The sequence below is a fragment of the Callorhinus ursinus genome, unplaced genomic scaffold, assembly GCF_003265705.2.
Source record: "Callorhinus ursinus isolate GAN/ISIS: 27379988/994484 unplaced genomic scaffold, GSC_fseal_2.0 scaffold25, whole genome shotgun sequence".
Taxonomy (NCBI): Eukaryota; Metazoa; Chordata; class Mammalia; order Carnivora; family Otariidae; genus Callorhinus; species Callorhinus ursinus.
The window spans coordinates 10349431-10371697 of record NW_027397087.1 but is presented as its reverse complement, the minus strand read 5'-3'; the positions used below and the strand labels follow the sequence as shown (position 1 = coordinate 10371697).

Here is a 22267-nt window from a genome sequence, read left to right as displayed (position 1 = left end):
TCAGAGGGAGCCATACGGGGAAAGGAATTCTGGGAAATCAATTCCATTTTAGCTAAATTAACAAAGTTCAAAACCACCATAGATCATTTGACCATTTTACCTTCATTGAAATTTTCTTCTCCTTTGGCTTCATGACACCACTCTCTTCAGGTTTTCCTTTGGATTCCTTCCCTTCCACTTTTGTTGTTAGCCATCTTCTTGCGAAGCTTTAAATGTGTGGTCCTCAGTCCACAATAGCCAAACTGTGGAAAGAGCCAAGATGCCCATCGACAGATGAATGGATAAAGAAGATGTGGTATATATACACAATGGAATATTATGCAGCCATCAAAAGGAATGAGATCTTGCCATTTGCAACGACGTGGATGGAACTGGAGGGTGTTATGCTGAGTGAAATAAGTCAATCAGAGAAAGACATGTATCACATGACCTCACTGATATGAGGAATTCTTAATCTCAGGAAACAAACTGAGTGTTACTGGAGTGGTTGGGGGTGGGAGGGATGGGGTGGCTGGGTGATAGACATTGAGGAGGGTATGTGCTACGGTGAGCGCTGTGAATTGTGCAAGACTGTTGAATCACAGATCTGTACTTCTGAAACAAATAACGCAACATATTTTAAGAAAAAAAGAAAAAGAAGAAGATAACAGGAGAGGAAGAAAAGGGGAGTATGTCAGAGGGGGAGACAAACCATGAGAGATGATGGACACTGAAAAACAAACTGAGGGTTCTAGAGGGGAGGGGGGGAGGGGGATGGGTTATCCTGGTGATGGGTATTGAGGAGGGCACGTTCTGCATGGAGCACTGGGTGTTATGAACAAACAATGAATCATGGAACACTGCACCAAAAACTAATGATGTAATATATGGTGATTAACATAACAATAAAAAAATGTGTGGTCCTCAGCCATTTTTGCTTTATACTCTACAAATTCCAACTAGTTTTGTCCACTTTTATGGTTTCAACTACTATTTGTATGCCGATGAGTTCTAACTCCATTTCAACCCACACCTCTCTTAGAAACTCTAGGAAAAATATTCACTTGTCTATCCTTAGGCATTTCATTTGTCTATCCTTAGGTAATTCATTTCTAATATGTCCAAAATTGAATTATTACCATTCCTTCAAAACTGTTCTTCCTCTTCTAATCCCAATAAGGACCACAAAGCAATTTCCCTTGGTGGGGGGGAGTCCTCAATGATCCCCTCCCTACTTTACTCAACTAGTTCCATATTTTTTCTGAAAATCTTTCACTTAAAACACTGCTTCTTGGGGCATCTAGGTTGGTTGGGCATCTGCCTTCAGCTCCGGTCACAATCCCATGGTCCTGGGATCGAATCCCGGGGCCCACTCCCTGCTCAGCAGGGAGCCTGCTTCTCCCTCTCCCTCTGCTTCTCCCCCTGCTTGTGCTCTCTCTCTGTGTCTCTCAAATAAATAAATAAAATCTTAAAAAAAAAAAACCCACTGGGCGCCTGGGTGGCTCAGTTGGTTAAGCCACTGCCTTCGGCTCAGGTCATGATCCTGGAGTCCCAGGATCGAGTCCCACATCGGGCTCCCTGCTGAGCAGGGAGTCTGCTTCTCCCTCTGACCCTCTTCCCTCTCGTGCTCTCTGTCTCTCATTCTCTCTCTCTCAAATAAATAAATAAAATCTTAAAAAAAAATTTAAAAAAAACCCACTGATTCTTGTACCAATTTTGGTATTAAGATTCTTAGATGCAAAAAAAGAATTAATCTTGAGCTAATCATAGTAGTAGTAACATTTAGTGGATTTGTACCAGTGCCGGGCACATCATAGGCACTTTAAAATGCAAGGGGCGTCTGGGTGGCTCAGTTGGCTAGGTGTCCAGCTCTTGGTTTCACCTTGGGTCCTGATCTCAGGGTTATGGGATGAAGCCCCCCATCAAGCCCCGCATCAGGCTCTGTGCTCAGAGCAGGGTCTGCCTGAGATTCCCGCCACCCTCTTCCCCTCCCCCTGCTCAAGCACATGCATGCTCTCTCGCTCTCTCTCTCAAAGAAGTAAACAAAATAAATCTTTAAAATGCAAGGGAATGAACATATTTGGATTGATGAGTAGTATCTCCATTTTACAGATGAGTGAATTATAGACACTTTTGATTATATAAGTAACAATAGAATGGGGACCTAGACTTCAGAGGCTTAATATCAAAATGCAAACATAATTTAAAAGTATTTTAATCAAGAGAGTCAAAGGCTATACTGCAAAAACATATTAATCCTGAAACCTTAGTGGTTTAACACAAGAAAGGTTTATTTCTCACTCACTGGGCAACTCTTCAAAGCAACTACTGTTGATTCTTATTATTTGCAATAGTTACATTCTATAAAGTTGCTACAAACACTGAATTAGCAAATACTAAACCATTGCTCTTAGGGAAAACATGGGGTTAGGTTCCTACAAGCCTCTGGTTACCACATTTTTCACTGTAGATGGATATATAACCTTGTTTTATATATTGCGTTTTATATAAGGTGTTTCTGTTTGAAGACTCCTTATTTAATATATGTTGTTGATTCATTAGCACTGACCTCTCTGTCTCTGTCAACAGCACTACAACTCATGCCTGAATAAAGTTCATCCAACACATATTTTCTCTGTAAGGCACATCACAGCCTTTCCGTGCTTAGGAACACTAGAAAGAACTTTAGCACTAAGCGTAAGGGCCACTTTAAACAGTGAAATCACCCAACAAAAAGGACAAAAATGCTAAACCTGTGGCACTAAATTGATCATGAAAAGGACAATGATTTATAGTATGAGAAGGCAGTGGAGTGTTGCCATATTTAATCTCAGCTGGGAACGTGCACATCAGGGTACTCAAAGTTTTCACCACTCTGCATACGTCTGTGAGTGATTATGAAAACACTGCAAGTATTGATTTCGGTTCACAAATTTTAATGAGTAGGCTAATTGACAAATACAGAACTCATAAATAATGAGAATTGATTGTAAATGTTCTGGGATAATTTGGAGCTTGAGGCTACTTGGCCTTGTGACACTGCCATCTCAACTTGCAGTTTCTAGGTTACCTCAACAGGGAAGAGATTACAGGAGCATCATTCACTAGCTCTTAAATTCTTTGGTCATTTACTATTCACTGGCCAGAACTAATCACCTGCCCCCACCCATCAGAAAGACATCTGGAAAATGTGGGTGGGAACTGCTTGGATAGCTAATGAGCAATAGATATTTCAGTTACAAAAGGCAAATCAAAAAGGGAGAAAAATAATTGTAATTTACAAAGGGAAGATTGTGTTCTTGTCCGACAGAGTACCCTATGACAGGTTTGGGGCAGTGAGGATGTTTCAGATTTCTCAACTTCTCCGGCTCCTCTTGGGTATCTCCATTTCTTTTATTTTCTTTTTTTTTTTTAAAGATTTCATTTATTTATTTGACAGAAAGAGAGAGACAGCGAGAGAGGGAACACAAGCAGGGGGAGTGGGAGAGGGAGAAGCAGGCTTCCCGCGGAGCAGGGAGCCCGATGCGGGCCTCGATCCCAGGACCCCGGGATCAGGACCTGAGCCGAAGGCAGACGCCTAACAACTGAGCCACCCAGGCGCCCCTGGGTATCTCCATTTCAAATGCTAGATTACAGAGCATTCCAGACACCCCCATCAATCTTATCCATTTCACTTTAGCTAGCTACATGATTAATTTCTTGTTCCAGATTTCTGTAATTTCAGTTTGTTGTTTCTGTTTTCCTCTCTTTCTGTTTGATCATTAATAGATTGGTACTCTTCTCACTCTTGTTGGACTTTACCAAACCCCAGCTGACCCTTGAACAACATGGGTTTGAACTGTGTGGGTCCACCTACACACCGTTGTTTTGTTTGTTTGTTTGTTTGTTTGTTTAGATAAATACAGTACTGTAAATGTATTTTCTCTTCCTTATGATTTTGTTAATTATATTTTCTTTGCTCTAGTTTATTAGAAGAATATGGTATATAATACATATAATACATAAAATATGCATTAATCGATGGTTTATGTTGTTGGTAAGGCTTGCAGTTAACAGTAGACTATTAGTAGTTAAGTTTTTGGGTAGTTAAGATTTTTGACTGCACAGTGGTGGGTGGAGGGTGTGCCCCTAATCACCTGCCTTGTTCAAGGGCCTGCTGTATAAGCAGTAACCTGCTTATATCGAATAGCTTGATATATTAGCTATAAACCCTAAATATTTTGCCCTCAGTTGGCACGTAGTCTGAATCCTCAGTGGCAATAGGATTGCTTAACCAACCACTTGCTCCATCATCATATGGACTGCCAAGAATTTCCCAGCCTGGGTTGAGGGAGTACTCATTGTTCCTCTCTCTGAGCCAACTAGTTTCATACCTGTTCTAAAGGTCTTTTACTCAAGACACTGCTTTCTGGTAAGAATTTCTGCATTAATTATGGCTCTTTAGTTTTCAATAAAATAATTCATAGTGAGCTAGTCTGATAATAGTAGTAACATTTAGTGAATGTTTATTTTGTACCAGTGTCTGGCACGTGATAGGTGCTTACTCTTTGTTGGATGAATGCCACATGCTGTGCTAAGTACTTAAAGTGCATTATCTAGTTTAGTTCTCTCAGTAAGTCCATACCAGTATCTCTCCTTTTTATAGAAAAGAACATTATGACACAGAGAGGTTTAAAAACTGCCCGCAACACACAGCTAGTAAACATTGGAGCCAGGATTTGAACCCAAGCCATCTCATTTTTTCCGCTATGCTATTAGCAAAAAAGGAGAATTTATCATAAGAGGGTTGTTACAGAACCAAGGGCAGAAATTCAAATGGATTGCATGATGGGCTGGAACCAGGAGCTAGAAAACTATTGGGAATCCAGGCCATATTCTTTGATTCTCCTCTCTGCTTTCCAGACTCGATGTGGTAACTTTGATGGTCAAAGGGAAAATATTAGCAAAGGGGTGCAATAGATCATTTCACTAATCCTGACTTTTTATTTGCCTTGGAAAATCCTAGCACTGTCCTCAACTTCGGAGGCCTGGCCAAGTCATTCCGTTTTGGTGGGGTCTCGATTTCCTCATTTATAAAATGAGTTTTTACCACAGGATCCCTCAGGTCACTTCCAGTTCTAAAATTCTACGATCCTAAGTGAACTTTTTAGGGCAGAAGCTCATTAATAATAGATTTGAATGTGTGGGCTTGGGGATAGAATAGAGGAGGGTTCTGAGGAACGAGGGACAGAATAATGGTTTAAGTGGAGCCTCAGTGTTGAATTACTATTTAGAGCTGGTATCAAGTAAAGGCCTTTTGGGGATATATAAATGGAGGACAGAAAAGACTTCTCGTCTTGACCAGACCCAATTATTTTGAATGGGATCTCTCTGATCTATGAGAAGTACTCGTGTGTGTGTGTGTGTGTGTGTGTGTGTGTGTGTGTGAGCATGTGTGCGTGTGTGCATGCATGTATGTGTGAGTGTGGGAAGTAGCCCCCTTGCACAGTGATTTATTCTGGTTTATCGCTTTTCTCAGCTCAGAATTTTCTACAGGGCTTTCACCTATGCCACAGGAAGAGAGCCAGAGGGCAAACCCAATCATTTGAAAGGCTCAATGAGCTAGTCACACATCCATAAAATGAGAGGTTTGGTGTATGGAACCTCTGAAGTCCTGCCCCATTCTTAGCATTTTGTGGTTCTTGGTACTGAATTGATAGCAGCTCTCCTCTTCCGGAATGCTATGTCCTTGCACCAAACTTTGGTTTGGTAGAGAGAGATAAAAATAAATAAAAATCTCTGTTTATACCTGGCTGCCCAGCTCCTTTTTCTGGGCCCCCTTTCTTCCTTGATCCTTCAAATCCTACTGCTTTTTAACTCCTTTGGACCCTCTTTGTTTTCTTATATTTTTCTGCAGCAACCCCCCACCCCGACCAGATTACACCCCTGGTTTCCAGGTCTCCACCTCCATGTCTGCCCACTCCTATCTGCATCCTGGCTTTTAACTGAGGCTAAATTAGCCTTGGGCTCCTCCAAGGGCCCCCTGCGATCCCCTATCACTAGTCCCTCTCTCAGAAGCACACCTTTTTCCAAAGCCCAATGATCAGGTATTCAGCGGCTCAGGTGACAAACCTGTCAGGTTACAGATACTGTTTCCTGAAAGACCACACTACAGTGTCAGTGGCAACTCAGGCTGCCTGCAGTGCCCTGCCCTCAGCTGGCTATCCCACACAAGGTGAGATTAACCAGAACTCACCTCTTCCCGGTGCTCACCTGGAAGCATGGCTCTGAGCCTCTGGCCTCTGCTGCTGCCGCTATCCTGCGCAGGTGAGCAGGGCTAAGGATGAAGGGGATGGTTGCTAAAAAGAGACTTAAGAATGCAGAGAGGAGTGCCTGGGTGGTTCAGTCGTTAGGCATCTGCCTTCAGCTCAGGTCATGATCCCAGGGTCCTGGGATCGAGCCCCGCATCGGGCTCCCTGCTCCACAGGAAGCCTGCTTCTCCCTCTCCCACTCCCCCTGCTTGTGTTCCCTCTCTCACTGTGTCTCTCTCTGTCAAATAAATAAATAAAATATTAAGAAGAAAAAGAATACAGAGATTAACTGGTTTCTATAACAGATAAGGGAAGATGGGCAGAGACTAAGGCTAGGGAGAAAGTGAGGGGTAAGAAAGCAGATCAAGACTTCCTGTAGGCTGATTCAGTAAAGGGACTCGGCTCGCCATCCGCTTTGCCTCTCCTTCGATCCAAGCTAGGGCTGGGTTCCAGGGCAAGGCTGAATTGGGTTCTAGGCTCTTCCCCTTTAGTGAGCTCCTATTTCTCTCTTTACAGTGACTCTGGTCCCTACTGGGATTCAGTCCCTGGACCCTGGTCTCTCCCTCCTGAAGTCATTGCTCTCCACCATGGACCAGGCTCCCCAGGGGTCCCTCAGCCACTCACGGTTCTCTGCATTCCTGGCCAACATTTCTTCTTCCTTTGAGCCTGGGAGAATGGGGGAGGGACCTGTGGGGGAGCCCCCACCCCTCCAGCCCCCTGCTCTCCGGCTCCACGACTTCCTAGTGACCCTGAGAGGCAGCCCAGACTGGGAGCCAATGCTAGGGCTGCTAGGGGATGTGCTGGCACTGCTGGGACAGGAGCAGACCCCCCGGGACTTCCTGGGGCACCAGGCAGGTGTGCTGGGTGGACTGGTAGAGGTGCTGCTAGGAGCCTTGCTTCCTGTGGGACCCCCGGCCCCTACCCGGCCCCCATGTACTCGTGATGGGCCCTCTGACTGCATCCTGGTGGCTGACTGGTTGCCTTCTCTGCGGCTGCTGTTAGAGGGCACACACTGGCAGGCACTGGTACAGGTGCAGCCCAGTGTGGACCCCGCCAATGCCACAGGCCTCGATGGGACAGAGCCAACCCCGCACTTTTTGCAGGGTCTGTTGGGTTTGCTCACCCCAGTAGGGGAGCTGGGCTCCGAGGAGGCTCTTTGGGGAGGCCTGCTGCGCACGGTGGGGGCCCCCCTCTCTGCTGCCTTCCAGGAGGGGCTGCTCCGTGTCACCGACTCCCTACGGGATGAGGTCTTTTCCATTCTGGGGCAACCAGAGCCTGATGGCAATGGGCAGTGCCAGGGAGGTGAGTGCTGCCAGGTCTGGGGCTGGGCTGTGGCAGGGCAAAGAAGGGGTGAGATTGGGGGAGTCCTCTTCCTTACTGTTTCCTTCCTAGGCAACCTTCAGCAGCTGCTTTTATGGTAAGTAACTCTCCTACCAGGAGAGGAGTTCTGATTGGACCTGGGAAGTCATCAGCCTCCAGAGTGGAGGAGAAAACTGATGGGAGGGGTGTGGTTTAGGGGTTTTGGAGTGTGACTGTCTGGGTTGGTGTCCCAGCTCTACCTTACCTAGCCATGTGACCTTGGGGAGGTTACATTCTCATTCTATGCCTCAGTTTCCCTACTTATAAAATATAGATAATATTAGCCACAATAGAGTTGTTGAAAGGGATTGAATGGGTTGATGCTGTATGTGTAAGCCACTTAGAATTGTGCCTCGCACATAGTGTCTAATAAATGTTACCTAGTAAAGATGGGGTATGGAAAGAAAAGACAAGACTGGATTCCTCCATCCCTTACTATTTCAGTACAACAATGCCAGAGCACAGTCAGACTTACTCAGTTGCTCAGCAGATTTCCTGATGAAGCCAACCAAGGGTTGAACTTAAGCTACCTAAAAGCATACGAAGAAAGGAGAAAGAAGGGAGCCAGGTGGACAGAAGGGACTCCAACTGGGCTGGAGTGATTCTGTGACTCGGCAGGACAGACCTCTCTCCCATTTCCACCATTCCAGTATTTAAACCAGGAAAACCTATATTCCCAGGGACCTTTTGGAAAAGCCTATGCTTGCCACCCCCCAAGCAGGGCTCTGGGCCAGGTCAGAATGTTCAACTGGAGGAAATGTAAACTAACCAGATGCTGTCTGCTCCTCCTTCTACACCCAGGGGCATCCGGCACAACCTTTCCTGGGATGTCCAGGCGCTGGGCTTTCTGTCTGGATCGCCACCCCCACCCCCTGCCCTCCTCCACTGCCTGAGCACGGGTGTACCTCTGCCCAGGACTTCCCAGCCCTCGGCCCACATCAGCCCTCGCCAACGGCGAGCCATCTCTGTGGAAGCCCTCTGCAAGAACCACTCAGGCCCAGCACCACCCTACAGCATTTCCAACTTCTCCATCCACCTGCTCTGCCAGCACGCCAAGCCCACCACCCCGCGGCCCCCTCCCAGCACCGCTGCTATCTGCCAGACAGCTGTGTGGTATGCAGTCTCGTGGGCACCGGGTGCCCAAGGCTGGCTACAGGCTTGCCATGACCAGTTTCCTGATCAGTTCCTGGAGGCAATATGTAGCAACCTCTCCTTTTCAGCCCTGTCTGGTCCCAACCGCCACCTGGTAAAGCGGCTCTGTGCTGGCCTACTCCCACCAGCTACCAGCTGTCCTGAAGGTCTGCCCCCTGTTCCCCTCACCCCAGAGATCTTCTGGGGCTGCTTCTTGGAGAATGAGACCCTGTGGGCTGAGCAGCTGTGTGGAGAGGCGGGTCTGCAGGCTGTGCCCCCCCGCAATCAGGCTTGGGTTCAGCATGTGTGCCAGGGCCCCACCCCAGATGTCACTGCCTTCCCTCCCTGCCACATTGGACCTTGTGGGGAGCGCTGCCCAGATGGGGGCAGCTTCCTGATGATGGTCTGTGCCAATGACACCATGTACGAAGCCCTGGTGCCCTTCTGGCCTTGGCTTGCAGGCCAGTGCAGGATAAGTCGTGGGGGCAATGACACTTGCTTCCTAGAGGGGCTGCTGGGCCCTCTTCTGCCTTCTCTGCCGCCACTGGGACCATCCCCACTGTGCCTGGCCCCAGCTCCCTTCTTGCTTGGCATGCTATCCCAGTTGCCACGCTGTCAGTCCTCTGTACCAGCCATTGCCCACTCCACACGCCTACATTATCTCCTGCGCCTGCTGACCTTTCTCCTGGGTCCAGGGGCCGGGGGGACTGAGGCCCAGGGAATGCTGGGACAGGCCCTGATGCTCTCCAGTCTCCCAGACAACTGCTCCTTCTGGGATGCCTTCCGCCCAGAGGGCCGGCGCAGTGTGCTGCGGACAGTCGGAGAGTACCTGGGACAGGAGGAACGGCCGACCCTGCTGGGCTTTGAAGCCACCGCCAGCCCCAGCTCTGTTATAGACAAGATGGAGCTGCTGGCCTGCTTCAGCGTGAGTGATCTGCCAAGGTGAAAGCCCCTGGAACAGAGGGAAAGGCCTCCAAATGGTTTCTCTAATACCAAGAGGATAAGAGTATAGTATACTACAGTGATTGAAGCATATAGCTCTGGAGTCAGACAGGCTTGGGTTCACATCTTAGTTCTATGATCAACCTTGGACAAGTTATTTAACCTCTCTGGGCAATATTTTTTTATCTATAAATGGGGGAGAATGATCATGCCAATTTTTTTTTTAGGGTAGCTGTAAGGATTACCTAAGATAAGACATGCTGTGGGCTTATGTGGATAGCAGGATACATAAACATGCAATAAATGGTATCTCATTATTCTGACTCTTTGACTCTCCCCCTTTCTGCTCCGGAAAGGAAAGGGATCAAGTTGGAGGGCTCTAATTCTGTCCCTAGAGAGCGAGAATTGGAGGCTGGCAAAACAAAGGAAGTTAAAGCAGAAATGAGAAAAAATCAGGGCAACTATAAATCGGAAGCCTTGGGTTCTGGGTTCAACTATGTCACAAATTAGTGTGGTGTTAGGCAAATAATTTAATTTAGGTTTTCTGGGCTTCTGTTTCTTCTCTGTAGAGTGAAGGGGCTAGAATATATAAATACCATAATTAATTCATCGGTTCCCTGTTATATATAAGGCACTTTGCTAGGTTCTGTAGGGTATGTAAAGGTTCCTTCCTCCGTGTTAGGGCCTGCCATTCTCAAGCCCTGCATCCAATGAAATGCTTTTAGACAGATTCATAGTAATTTGGTTCAGATCTCCAAGTATTTATTTATTGATCCAGCAACGAACCTGGCATGGAAAAAGATACAGGAAAAGTTAGAGACATCATCCCTGGCCTAAAGGAGTTTAATATCTGAGGAGACACACATATAGCTTCAGATGAAGGACAAGCATCCTAGCAAGTAGAGTTGGAGCACCTGGGGAAGCTTCAGGAGGGACAGAGAAGATAGCTCTTGGCATCTTGTCTGTCTCCCCACCAGCCTGTGCTATGGGATCTGCTCCAGAGGGAGAAGAGTGTTTGGGCCCTGCAGATTCTAGTGCAGGTAACAGATGGAGGAGCCCATGGGTGGGCTGGGTCATAACCCAGTGAGGCCATGTCCACAAGAACTTCCCACTCCTAGGCATACCTGCACATGCCACCAGAAAATCTCCAGAAGCTGGTGCTTTCAGCAGAGAGGGAGGCTGCTCAGGGCTTCCTGACGCTCATGCACCGTTCCTGGGCCCAGCTGCAGGTGGGCATTGAGAGAGGGGGAACCAGGGTGGAGGGAGAAATCTAGGAATCAAGAGCACCTGGAACCGGGTGTGCAGAGGGCTTGCCCAGTGGAAGGAGGAACTTGAGAGGAGACAGCAAGGATACTGAGCATTTCCAGAGCCAGCATCTATTCCTGTGCCCCCCGCAGGTACCACCATCTGAGGAGCAGGCCCTGGGTCGCCTGACTGCCTTGCTGCTCCAGCGGTACCCGCGCCTCACCTCCCAGCTCTTCATTGACCTGTCACCGCTCATCCCCTTCTTGGCTGTCTCTGACCTGATGCGCTTCCCACCATCCCTGTTGGCCAACGACAGTGTGTAAGGACCCTACACCACTCCTCCTGATCCTGTCAGGGTCAGGCTGACCCCACCAGCCTAGCTCAGCCCCTTCCTGAGATCCTCTCTGTTAAAATTAGGGAGAGTCTCCTTCTTGCCCACGACAGTAGGGGCTGCAGAGAGCCAGGGGACAACTGTTTGGAACAGAGCCAGGGGTTGAGACCCATTACTCTCCCCAGCCTGGCTGCCATTCGGGATTACAGCCCAGGAATGAGACCTGAACAGAAGGAGGCTCTTGCAAAGCGCCTGCTGGCCCCTGAGCTTTTCGGGGAAGTGCCTGCCTGGTCCCAGGAGCTACTGTGGGCAGTGTTGCCCCTGCTCCCCCACCTCCCTCTGGAAAACTTTCTGCAGCTCAGCCCTCACCAGGTAGGATGTGATCCTCTTAACTTGACTAGCCCATCTTCTGCTAGGTGGGACAGGAGTCGGTAGCATGTCTCCTGGTGAGCTCCTCCCCACAAGTGTCCCACAGTGACCCCACCACAAAGCTGACCTGCCTCATCTCAGATCCAGGCCCTGGAGGATAGCTGGCCAGCCGCAGGTCTTGGGCCAGGGCACGCCCGACATGTGCTACGCAGCCTGGTGAACCAGAGTGTCCAGGACGGAGAGGAGCAGGTACGCAGGTGAGTGGTTGTGGGATCAGTGATCAAGGCCACATTGGGAGAGAGGTGAGGACAGCTGCCATGGTGGGTTGGGGTCCTAGGAAGGAAGGGGCAAGAAAGTAGGCAGTGGCCCCAGGCAGTATCGGACTCGAGGACAGAGGCCTATCTATGGCACCCATATTTCCTGGTTTAGTGGTCAGAGTGGCTACTCTATGTACCTACGTGGTCCCCACCTTAGTGCCAGCTTCCATGACCACATGAAGGCCAGCTTCGTGCCCTTCTCAGGCTGGGGTCCCTCGCCTGTTTCCTGAGCCCTGAGGAGCTGCAGAGCCTGGTACCCTTGAGTGACCCAATGGGGCCGGTAGAACGGGGGCTGCTGGAATGTGCGGCCAACGGGACCCTCAGCCCCCAAGGACGGGTGAGCCCCTTGGCACAGGCCTACAAGACTCTAGGCGTTCCTTGGGTCAGCATGGAGGACTTGCCCGGTCATCTCAACCAAGCTTGAGCACAACGGTGCCATCCCTCCCCTGACCCCTGCCACCTCTGTTCCTTTTTCCATGGTCATTCTTATCTGTTACCACCTCTTCCTGACCTATGCCATTTGGTCTGTGGCACCACAAACATACCCTTTGACATCTTACACCCGTTCTGTTCCTGTCCCATCCCTGGTTCTAAGCCCTAGCCCGGGGCCTGGGAAATCCAAAGGTGGGATTGGACAGGAAGTTTAAGGTTCACTTGTCTTTTCTCTCCAGTCCCAAACCTTCTTTGGTTACAGGTGGCATATGAACTTCTGGGAGTGTTGCGCTCCTCTGGAGGAGCCGTGCTGAGCCCCCGAGAGCTGCGAATCTGGGCCCCTCTCTTCCCTCAGCTGGGCCTCCGCTTCCTACAGGAGCTGTCAGAGCCCCAGCTTAGAGCCATGCTTCCTGCCCTGCAGGGAACCAGTGTCACACCCGCCCAGGTGGGCCTGTCTCACTCTCTGGCATCCACCCTCCCCATCCCCCCCCACCCGGGGAACCCCAGTCAAAACACTTATATTCAGGGATACCATCAGCTCCTCTGGAGCCTCCTCCCTTTTCTCTGTCCCAAGGAAGACTCCCTCATCCCCCTTCCTCAGATCAAGAAGAGCCTGGAGCCAGGTTCGTCAGTGGGGGTGGTAGAGAGGGAGCGGGAAGTTTTGGAGGGTAGCCCTAGGGATTTGTTTCAAACCTGGCTGCCAGGACCTGAGAGCTGGTGTTTCCTGTCCCATCCCACCTTAGGCTGTTTTACTGCTTGGACGGCTCCTCCCCAGGCACGATGTGAGTAGCAGCAACTTCTCAACATCCCCCAGAGGTCCCTGTCCCCCTTTCGCTGGCTCCCGCCACTGCCCCTTTCTTCCCTCTAAGCGTGCTGTACTGTGATTGTTGTCCTCCGCACCGCCCTGCCTCTCTTCTTCAGGACTCTTGTCTCTCTTGCTCCCCAGCTGTCCCTGGAGGAACTCTGCTCCTTGCACCCTCTGCTCCCAGGCCTCAGCTCCCAGACACTCCAGGCCATCCCTAGGCGAGTTCTGGTGGGGGCCTGCTCCTGCCTGGCCCCCGAATTATCACGCCTCTCAGCCTGCCAGACCGCAGCGTTGTTGCAGACCTTTCGGGTATGAGAGTGGCAGGGAGGATGAGACACTCAGGGATATGGGCTCTGGGGAAGGAGGAGGGCATCTTCCCTGTGGCCAGGGAAGGCCTCCCACACCTCCCCACTTCCTTACACACACACACACACACACACACACACACACACACACACACACACTGCTAATTCTCATGCAGGCGAAAGATGGAGTTAAAAGCGTAGGTGCGACAGGTGCCAGTGCAGCTGTGTGTATCCCTGGTCAGGTATGTGTGGCATCTCCCAACTAAACTCCTCTCCATGTCCCAGGGCAGTTTCATGTGGCTGGTGCTGCCTCCCACGCTCGCCCTCAGTGGTCCTGAGAGTCCAGGCTGGCTCTGTGCCCACCAAGACATTAGCAGCCCTCCCCAGGTCCAGAGACAGGGCAGCGTGATCCACAATGGCCTAGCATGTCAAAGCCAGAAGGGTCTGAGAACTCTTCCAAGCCAGCCACCCTGCTTTCAGATAAAAAGAGCAAAGCTCAGAGAGGACTTTAGTCCACCAGGTGCCTAAATGGCAGCAAGTCTTGCCCGCAGCCACCTTGGATGTGAGGGCTCCCCGGCGTGCACTGCTCTGGTGGCGCAGGCCATCCGTCCTCATCCTAGCTTTGGCCCCTTCCTGCCCCGTGGCTCCCTGCTTCCCTACCACTGCACTGCCACACACATCCCCAGCAGCAGCCCCGCCCCACCACCTGGCCGGACTGCCTGCTTCCCCTGCTCCCGCTAAAGCTGCTGCAGCTGGACTCCACAGCTCTTCTGGCTCACCGAAGGCGCTACCGTGAGCTGCCCTGGTCCGAGCAGCAGGTAGTTCTCCCCACTTACCCCACAACTACCCTCTACATTCCACGATTTTTACCCATCAGCCCTGGATTGGGCACGTTATCCCGAACATCCTTTATACTTGCTTTACTCTTTCCTTCTCCATCCTCCCTAATGTCCCATTCCTCTCTCTCTTGCTCGCTCTCTCTCTCTCTATCTCTCTCTCTCGGAGGAATGTGCATTTGGGAGAGTAGGAGGTTGGTGGGACCCACAGGGTGGGGAAGCAGGACTGAATCCAAGACATCTTGAGTTCTTAGGCAAATACCTCTGCTGGGGCGCTGCTCCTCTTTTTCCTCTTGTAGGCACAGTTTCTCTGGAAGAAGATGCAGGTGCCCACCAACCTGACACTCAGGAATCTGCAGTGAGTAACTTGCGTTGGCAGTGAGTTTAATTTGACTAACATTTTTTGAGCACTTATCATGTGCCTGGCACGATGTGATATGCAATGGGAGATGTGGGGACGAAGGATGCATTGTCCCAGCCTGTGGGCTTCTCTTGGCTCCTCCTCCCTTCCCTCCCTTGCCCTCCTACAGGACCACAACTATCCTTATTAGTTTAAGGGATTCAGAAAACCTGGGGTCAGATCCCGTCCCTGACACGTATTTGTGATCTTGGGCAAGTTATTTAACCTCTCAAGCTTCAGTTTTTTCTTCTATAGAATGAGAATTAAAATAGTACCTACCTCATGGGATGTGGTTGTGAGGATTAAATGAGATAAGGCATATAAGGTACTTAATATAGTGCCTGGCCCCGTGCAAGCTCCCAATACACATTTGCTGTTGTTAGTTTGATCCAGTTCGTTAATCAGAACCACTGGCCAAGCAGCAATAAACAGGAATAAGCAAGTATCACCTAACCTCTACCCACAGTAAAAGAATCATGGACTTCAGAATCTAAAGACATAGCTGTTGGCTCAGGTTACCATGTTTGTAATAGAATGATGTTGGGAACGTCTCTTGACCTCTGTGAATGTTTATTTTCCTCTCTGATAAATAGTGATGATGTGGGGAGCCAATGAAAATATCTATGGAAAAACATTTCTCAAACTATAAGCTACCATAAATGAACATCTGTACTTGTGTCGAGAGTGTTGATACAAGGAGCAGACAGACCATGGCATGTGTTGAATGAGCATCTATCCACTCACACGCCTACAGGGCTCTGGGCACCCTGGCAGGGGGCATGTCATGTGAGTTTCTGCAGCAGATCAACTCGATGGCAGACTTCCTTGAAGTAGTGCATATGATCTATCAGCTGCCCACCGGGATTCGAGGGAGCCTGGTGAGAGGGGTGCTTAGGCATTTGTTGGGGCAGGGAGGCAGGGACCCTGGATACAGAATCCAGCCCCCATGCTCAACTCTGTCCTGACCCGTTCCTCCACCCTGTCCTACAGAGAGCCTGTATCTGGGCAGAGCTACAGCGGAGAATGACCATGCCTGAGCCAGAGTTGGCAACCCTGGGGCCAGAACTGAGTGGGCTAGACACCAAGCTACTCCTGGATTTACCGTAAGTAACTAGAGATACTGGCTTCTTAGGAATTTCAACTTGGGGTAGAAGATCTGCCCTTAGGAAGTGCCCTTAAGGTGGTGGTTTTCTTTCTGATGGTTCCCTAACATCAGTTATAGCCCAAAGTGGAGGATTCTATTCAAAGTTGCTCTATGTATTGACTGGCTCCCAGAACATGGCCCCAACATGGGACAGCTGAGGGTGGGCAACACTATGATGTGGCCTGCCAAGCAATCATAATATAATAGGTCACATTAATAGAGATAGAATATCTGAACTGAGGGAGGCAATGGTCCAATTCTGCCCTAGAGGACTGTAGTCTGCTTAAGCAACCATGTTGTCAGTGTGTTCAGTAGAGTACAGAAAGAGAACATGTACGAAACATGCATGATAAATGCCTTCAAATACCCCAAGGGCTACCAAATAGAAAATAGATTGGCATGTTTCTGAAGGGCCCTATTGGGCATCACAAGGATGAGGGAATAAAAATCAGATTCTTGCAAAATATAAGGAAAATTGAGGTGGTGAATTCCTGACTTCAACTTTCAAGAGCTATTCAAGCCTAGGCTGGATGGTCCCATAGCAAGAATGTTGTAGAGCACATTCCAGTATGGGTAAGGGTTGTGAGGAGAGAAAACTCATGAACCTGAGTCCTCCTAACACAGACTCTAGGAGTTTATGAGTATCTCTCATACGCTTCTTTTTCCATTTTACCCCCATCCCTACCCCATTGCCATCTGAACTGTAAGTCAGGGTAGAAAAAGGTGTTAGTCTTCCTAGGGATGAGGTGACGATAAAAGCAGTTGACTCCGTCCTTCATTTTTATAGGCCTTTCCACAGATTTTGGCCTTTGTGCTACATGGCCTAGTTCCAGTTCCAGAATTGGCAACACTAGACAGAGTATAGACTATCACTTCTGATTTGGGGGCAAGAGGGCCTAAAAAAAAAAAAACATTCAAATCTGTTTAAATTTATTGGTCCTTGGAGATAATTTAGAATTCCAAGGACCTAGGGTGAAAGATCCTAGACCATGAGTTGGAAGACCTGAGTTCCTCATCTGTGAAAGAAAAACACCTGTCTTACCTCAAGATCTTGTCATAAGGATCAAATGAGAGAACATCCAAAAGAACTTGGTAAACTGTGTAGCACTATGCAAATGAGAGAGGACCTCCTCACAACAAGTAGAGGAAGGGTGGCATTGTGGAAGAGAGGAATTGGGAGTAAGATCCCACCACCTCTGGGAGCCTGTTTCCTAATCTATATGAGGGGGGAGTTTTAATGATATTTAATATTTGGGGTTTGGGTTCCATCAGATGGTAGGATCATTGGTCATTTCTTCTCAGGAAGACTAGAAATATGTCATTCCTTTTGTTCTCTCCCTTTAAACACTATGATGGGAATTGCATGTAGGGCAATTTGATATCAGATCCTGTCCAGGGCCGTAAGGTTTGGTCTGATGTTACCTCTTTTGTCTGGGCAATGTGGCAATCTGTGGTCCCATTTCAACAGGGCTCATTTCTGAGGGCCCCTGTTGTCAAACTGCTGTAGGGTCCAGTTGATGGATAGACTGTCCAATGACTCTATTATGTTGGTGGTGGAGCTGGTACGAGGAGCTCCAGAGCAACTGCAGACACTGACCCCCCTCCACCGGGTAGCCCTGGCAGAGAGGGCACTACAAAACTTGGTAAGAGTCCAACCTACCAGACTCAGAACTGCTGCCTGGATAATATTCACCTCTCAGACAATGCTCTCTGTCTTCTAGGCCCAGCCCCACACTTTTGATGTCAAACAAAAGGTTCTTGTCCACAAGACCCTAGCCCCTAGATCTACCTCTAGGTTCCATTCCTTGAGAACCTGCTTCCTATTTCTTGTCCACATTCATGGGAGTCCCAAAAATCCCTTGGATTCCATCTCCTAGCCTTTCAGCCTCCTCCTACCTGGGCTCCTTATTTAAGAAAGTAAACACTGCCATTGTTTTGCCATTGGGAGCTGGATGGAGAGAAAAATCAAAGGTTTTGGGGTCTTGATCAAAGAGTCTGGTCCTCTGAGTCAGAGATGCATTGTCCCAAGGCCTGATGCCCCTCTTCAGGCTCCAAAGGAGACAACAGTCTCAAGGGAAGTGCTGGAGACACTGGGCCCCTTGGTTGGATTCCTGGGGATGGAGAGTACACGACGGATCCCCCTACCGATCCTGCTGGCCCATCTCAATCAGCTGCAGGGCTTCTGCCTAGGAGAGCCATTTGCCACAGAGCTGGGATGGCTCCTGTTGCAGGAGCCTGTTCTTGGGTATGAAACTTCGGGAACTTCCAATTCTAACTCATCCTACACCCACCCTCTTAACCACTATCATCAGTGGCAGCTCACTCAATATACTCAAGGTTCCTTGGAGCCCTGAGTCCCCAGTCCTTGCATGTCCTCTTTTCCCCTTCCTCTCCCTCACAGTTCTCTCAGCATCCCAGCCCCTGATCTTCTTCCTGTCCCCCAGGAAGCCGGAGTTGTGGAGCCAGGGTGAAGTAGAACAAGCTGGACGCCTAGTACTCACTCTGTCTACTGAAGCTATTTCCTTGATCCCCAGGGTGAGGTGAAGGAACAAGGGAGGGAGGAAGAGCAGAGAGGGGACTGGTGAGCTGGTTCTGGGGAGCTAAGGCCAAGGAGGCTGAGGGCAAGGGATGTGAAACCTGAATCTGGGGGAAACTGCTAAAAAGAGACAGGACTTTGGAATTACAGCTGCAGCAGCTGGCCCTGACCTTCCTAGGTCTCTGCACCCTCCATCTACCTTTTCACACAGGAAGCCTTGGGCCCAGAGACCCTGGAGCGGCTCCTAGAGAAACAGCAGAGCTGGGAGCAGAGCAGAGTTGGACAGCTATGTGGGAGGCCACAGCTTGCTCCCAAGAAAGCAGCCTTGGTAGCTGGGATTGTACGGCCTACTGCAGAAGATCTCCCAGGTGAAACTACCCAAATATTCATGTCTATTGGGGTGTATAGGACGGAATATCCAGCAATGTAGTCATAAATTTAGGCTCTAGGGATGCTGTGCCCTTTAAGTAGATTTACACACTTTCTGTTCTCTGGGCTTGGGTTTTCTAATCTATAAACCAAAGTGGTTAGAGGAATGATCTACAAGGTCTTTTCTAGTTCTAGGGTTCTATTGCCCTAGAAATTTAGAATCCATTGCATTTTTAGCCCAGGACTTCCCTTTTTCTATTCTCTTATCCCTGTTAACAGTGACCCAGCTTCTAGGCTTGGCTCTATGTTAGAATATAGAGCTGTCTGCTGGGAAGATGCTTAGGATGTAGGAGGGAGACCCTGTGGGCCCAGAGACCTGGGTTCTGATCTACACCTTGCCATTAAATACCTAGGCAACCTCCCTCAGTCTTCCATTTATACAATGAGGGGCTTGTCCTCTCTAGTCACTTACTTGTTCTAACATCCTTTGAGTCCTATAATTCTCACACTAGAGTAATCCTTTGGTCCATCGTGTGCACACTGCCCTATCCAAAGGTTGGAGGGGGTCATTCCTTCTATAGATATTTCTCTGGGCATAGTTTAGTTCTACACTGACCCCCTGTGCCTGCCTTACCCCTTCAGAACCTGTGCCAAATTGTGCAGATGTACGGGGGACATTCCCAGCAGCCTGGTCAGCAACCCAGATTGCAGAGATGGAGCTCTCAGACTTTGAGGACTGCCTGGCATTATTTGCAGGAGACCCAGGACTTGGGCCTGAAGAACTACGGGCAGCAATGGGCAAGGCAAAACAGGTTAGGTTATGGAGAGGCCAACATGAGGAAGCTGGTTGGGTGCAATTATGGGACACAGGGAATGGATAGCTGGGTAAGAGGTGGGAGAAACAGGAGATTAAAGAATTAGAGAGTTTGGATCCTGAGTAGGGAGGCAGAGGGGATGAGTATTAGAGGAAAGGAAGCTAGTACAGTGGACAGAGGGAAGAAAGCAGGGGTTACCAAATTTTACTTTTTATCGAAATTATCCAGGGAGCAGGTTTTTAAAATGCTGATGCCAGGGTCCCATGCTAGACTCACTGAAGAATCTTCTTAGGGCTCTAGGGATCTGCATTTTAACAGGCATTCCCAGTGAGTCTGGTGCACATAAAAGTTTAGAACTCATGGACTAGAGTCTGCTATCTTCCCTACTGAGACTCTAGCATCTTTCAGTAACACCTCAGTCAGAGGAACCTTAAACCATCCTCATCTTACAGTTGAGGAAACTCAAGACCCAGAGAGGCAAGTGATTTGCCTACAGTTACACAGCTAAGGTCAGAAGCATGACTAAGACCCAGCATTCTGACTCCTAGACCATTGCTTTTCCATTCACACTGTTCTTCTCTTTCTCCTAGTTGTGGGGTCCTCCCCGGGGATTCCGTCCTGAGCAGATCCTGCAGCTGGGTCGGCTTTTAATAGGTCTAGGAGAGCGGGAACTACAGGAGCTAATCCTAGTGGACTGGGGAGTGCTGAGCACCCTGGGGCAGATAGATGGCTGGAGCTCCATCCAGGTAACACCTTCCCTTTTCCTACTACCTTCCAAACAACCATTCCACAGGTCCAGGCCTCCAGGTCACCTAAAGCCTAAGGAATTTTTTTCCTGTCACCCTGCCTGGCCATTCTTTCTATTTTTATATACCCCCTACTCATGGCATTAGGAACTCTGTGATTTATTCACTTTGAGGCCCCGAACAGGTCAAACTCCCTCCTGCCTGTTTTCCCTGGCCTTCTCTTTTTTGGATTCTCAACCTTCCCCACGGCTATTGGATCTTCAGGTCTTAATAATACAAGTATGTAATCCAGTAGCACTTGTCACTTCCCTGATCACTTCCTCTTCCATGAATTCCCCATGATTTCTCTCCTTATTCTGTGCCCCCCATCCCCATCCCAGCTCCGGGTTGTGGTCTCCAGTTTCTTGCGGCAGAGTGGCCGGCATGTGAGCCACCTGGACTTCCTTCACCTGACTGCACTGGGTTATACGCTCTGTGGACTTCGGCCAGAGGAGCTACAACATATCAGCAGTTGGGAGTTCAGGTCACCTGCGGAGGGAAGGGTGTGGGTGGTGGCGCTGATGTAAAGGTGCTCGCTGGGGTTGGAAGGCTCACGAAGGAGTGGTCCCATGGAGTAAGGGACCTCACTTGAAGCCATCTATACTCCCATCCCGACCATGGGCCCTATCACTGTGGCTGAATCTTCCTCCCTTCCACCCCACTCTTCCACAGCCAAGCAGCTCTCTTCCTGGGCAATCTGCATCTCCGGTGTTCTGAGGAGCAACTGGAAGTTCTGGCCCAGCTCCTTGTGCGGCCTGGCGGTTTTGGCCCCATCAGTAACTGGGGGCCGGAGATCTTCACCGAAATTGGCACAATAGCAGGTAGGGAGGCTGGACCACTGCTGGTAATAGCTGTCAGGGTTTGGTTTCCTTACCATGGTGGAAGACTGCTCTGGAATTCTTAGGGTGGGAGTCAGAGAAGGTATTTAGGTAAGAGGTTGGAGATGTGTTGGGAAAGGTGTATGGTGGGGTACTTTGGGAGAGGTTGGAGAAGGTCTATAGGTTTGAAGAGAAGGGGGAAGGCCAGTAGAAGACAACATTTGGATGCCCATCCCACTTGCTTCGACAGCGGGGATCCCAGACCTGGCTCTTTCAGCACTGCTGCAGAAACAGATCCAGGGCCTTACCCCTCTTGCTATTTCTGTCATCCCTGCTCCTAAATTTGCTGTAAGTATTGATGGGCTGGGGCGTGGGGTGACCACGAAGAGCCAGGGCCCAACGGGGGCTACAATGGATGCACTGATTCCTGTCCCCGCCCCCAGGTGGTGTTCAGCCCCTCCCAGCTATCTAGTCTCACAAGTGTTCAGGCTGTGGCTGTCACTCCTGAACAAATGGCCTTTCTGAGTCCTGAGCAGCGACGAGCTGTGGCATGGGCCCAGCATGAGGGGAAGGAGAGCCCAGAACAGCAGGGTGAGTTCCCCAACTGCACAGCCTGACCCGCCAACTCCTGACCCAGAATCTGACCCTGAACTTGGTGCTCTCTGACTCAGGGAGATCCCTGGAATAAAGGGGTCTAGGCAGATAGTTTCCATCTATCAGTAATTCCTGGGGAACAGAGTTGTAACATTCCTCCCATTCTCTGTCTCATTATAGGTCGGAGCACAGCCTGGGGCCTTCGGGACTGGTCACAACCCTCCCGGGCCATGGCATTGACCATCTGCTTCCTTGGCAACCTGCTATGAACCTGTCTCTACAGTTAAAGAGAGAGCTCTTGGGAAAGAAACTTTAATAAAGTACAAATGGAAATGCATTCTAATTATCCTCAGGAAGCCGATGAGGAATATGGGTAAAATGCTAATGCTTTCCACCCACCTGAGAATCAGTGTTCCTGGCATGCCATATCTAGAGTCTTCTTTCCATCATAAATAACCCCACTGC

General features: G+C 49.4%; 1 protein-coding gene across 1 annotated transcript; it reads left to right on the top strand.

Annotated features, from left to right (window-relative positions):
• The first annotated feature begins 6239 nt into the window (after positions 1-6239).
• Positions 6240-22129, top strand: STRC (stereocilin). Its single transcript, XM_025884388.2, has 29 exons — positions 6240-6285; positions 6765-7571; positions 7662-7686; positions 8430-9684; positions 10679-10741; positions 10820-10930; positions 11099-11265; positions 11463-11649; positions 11788-11903; positions 12168-12300; positions 12658-12840; positions 13139-13177; positions 13342-13509; positions 13682-13747; positions 14198-14323; positions 14641-14699; positions 15496-15619; positions 15732-15844; positions 17393-17528; positions 17934-18130; positions 18330-18420; positions 18633-18789; positions 19433-19602; positions 20196-20351; positions 20732-20874; positions 21063-21211; positions 21459-21556; positions 21652-21799; positions 21983-22129. Exons 1-29 carry the CDS (start codon positions 6240-6242, stop codon positions 22069-22071), a joined length of 5322 nt encoding a protein of 1773 aa, XP_025740173.1. The 3' UTR covers positions 22072-22129.
• The last annotated feature ends 138 nt before the right edge of the window (positions 22130-22267 follow it).

Coding starts and splice junctions, on each gene's coding strand:
- STRC (XM_025884388.2), top strand. CDS start 6,240: ATGGCTCTGAGCCTCTGGCCTCTGCTGCTGCCGCTATCCTGCGCAG. Junction 9,685..10,678: donor AGCTGCTGGCCTGCTTCAGC/GTGAGTGATCTG, acceptor TCTCCCCACCAG/CCTGTGCTATGGGATCTGCT. Junction 18,421..18,632: donor CTATTTCCTTGATCCCCAGG/GTGAGGTGAAGG, acceptor CTTTTCACACAG/GAAGCCTTGGGCCCAGAGAC.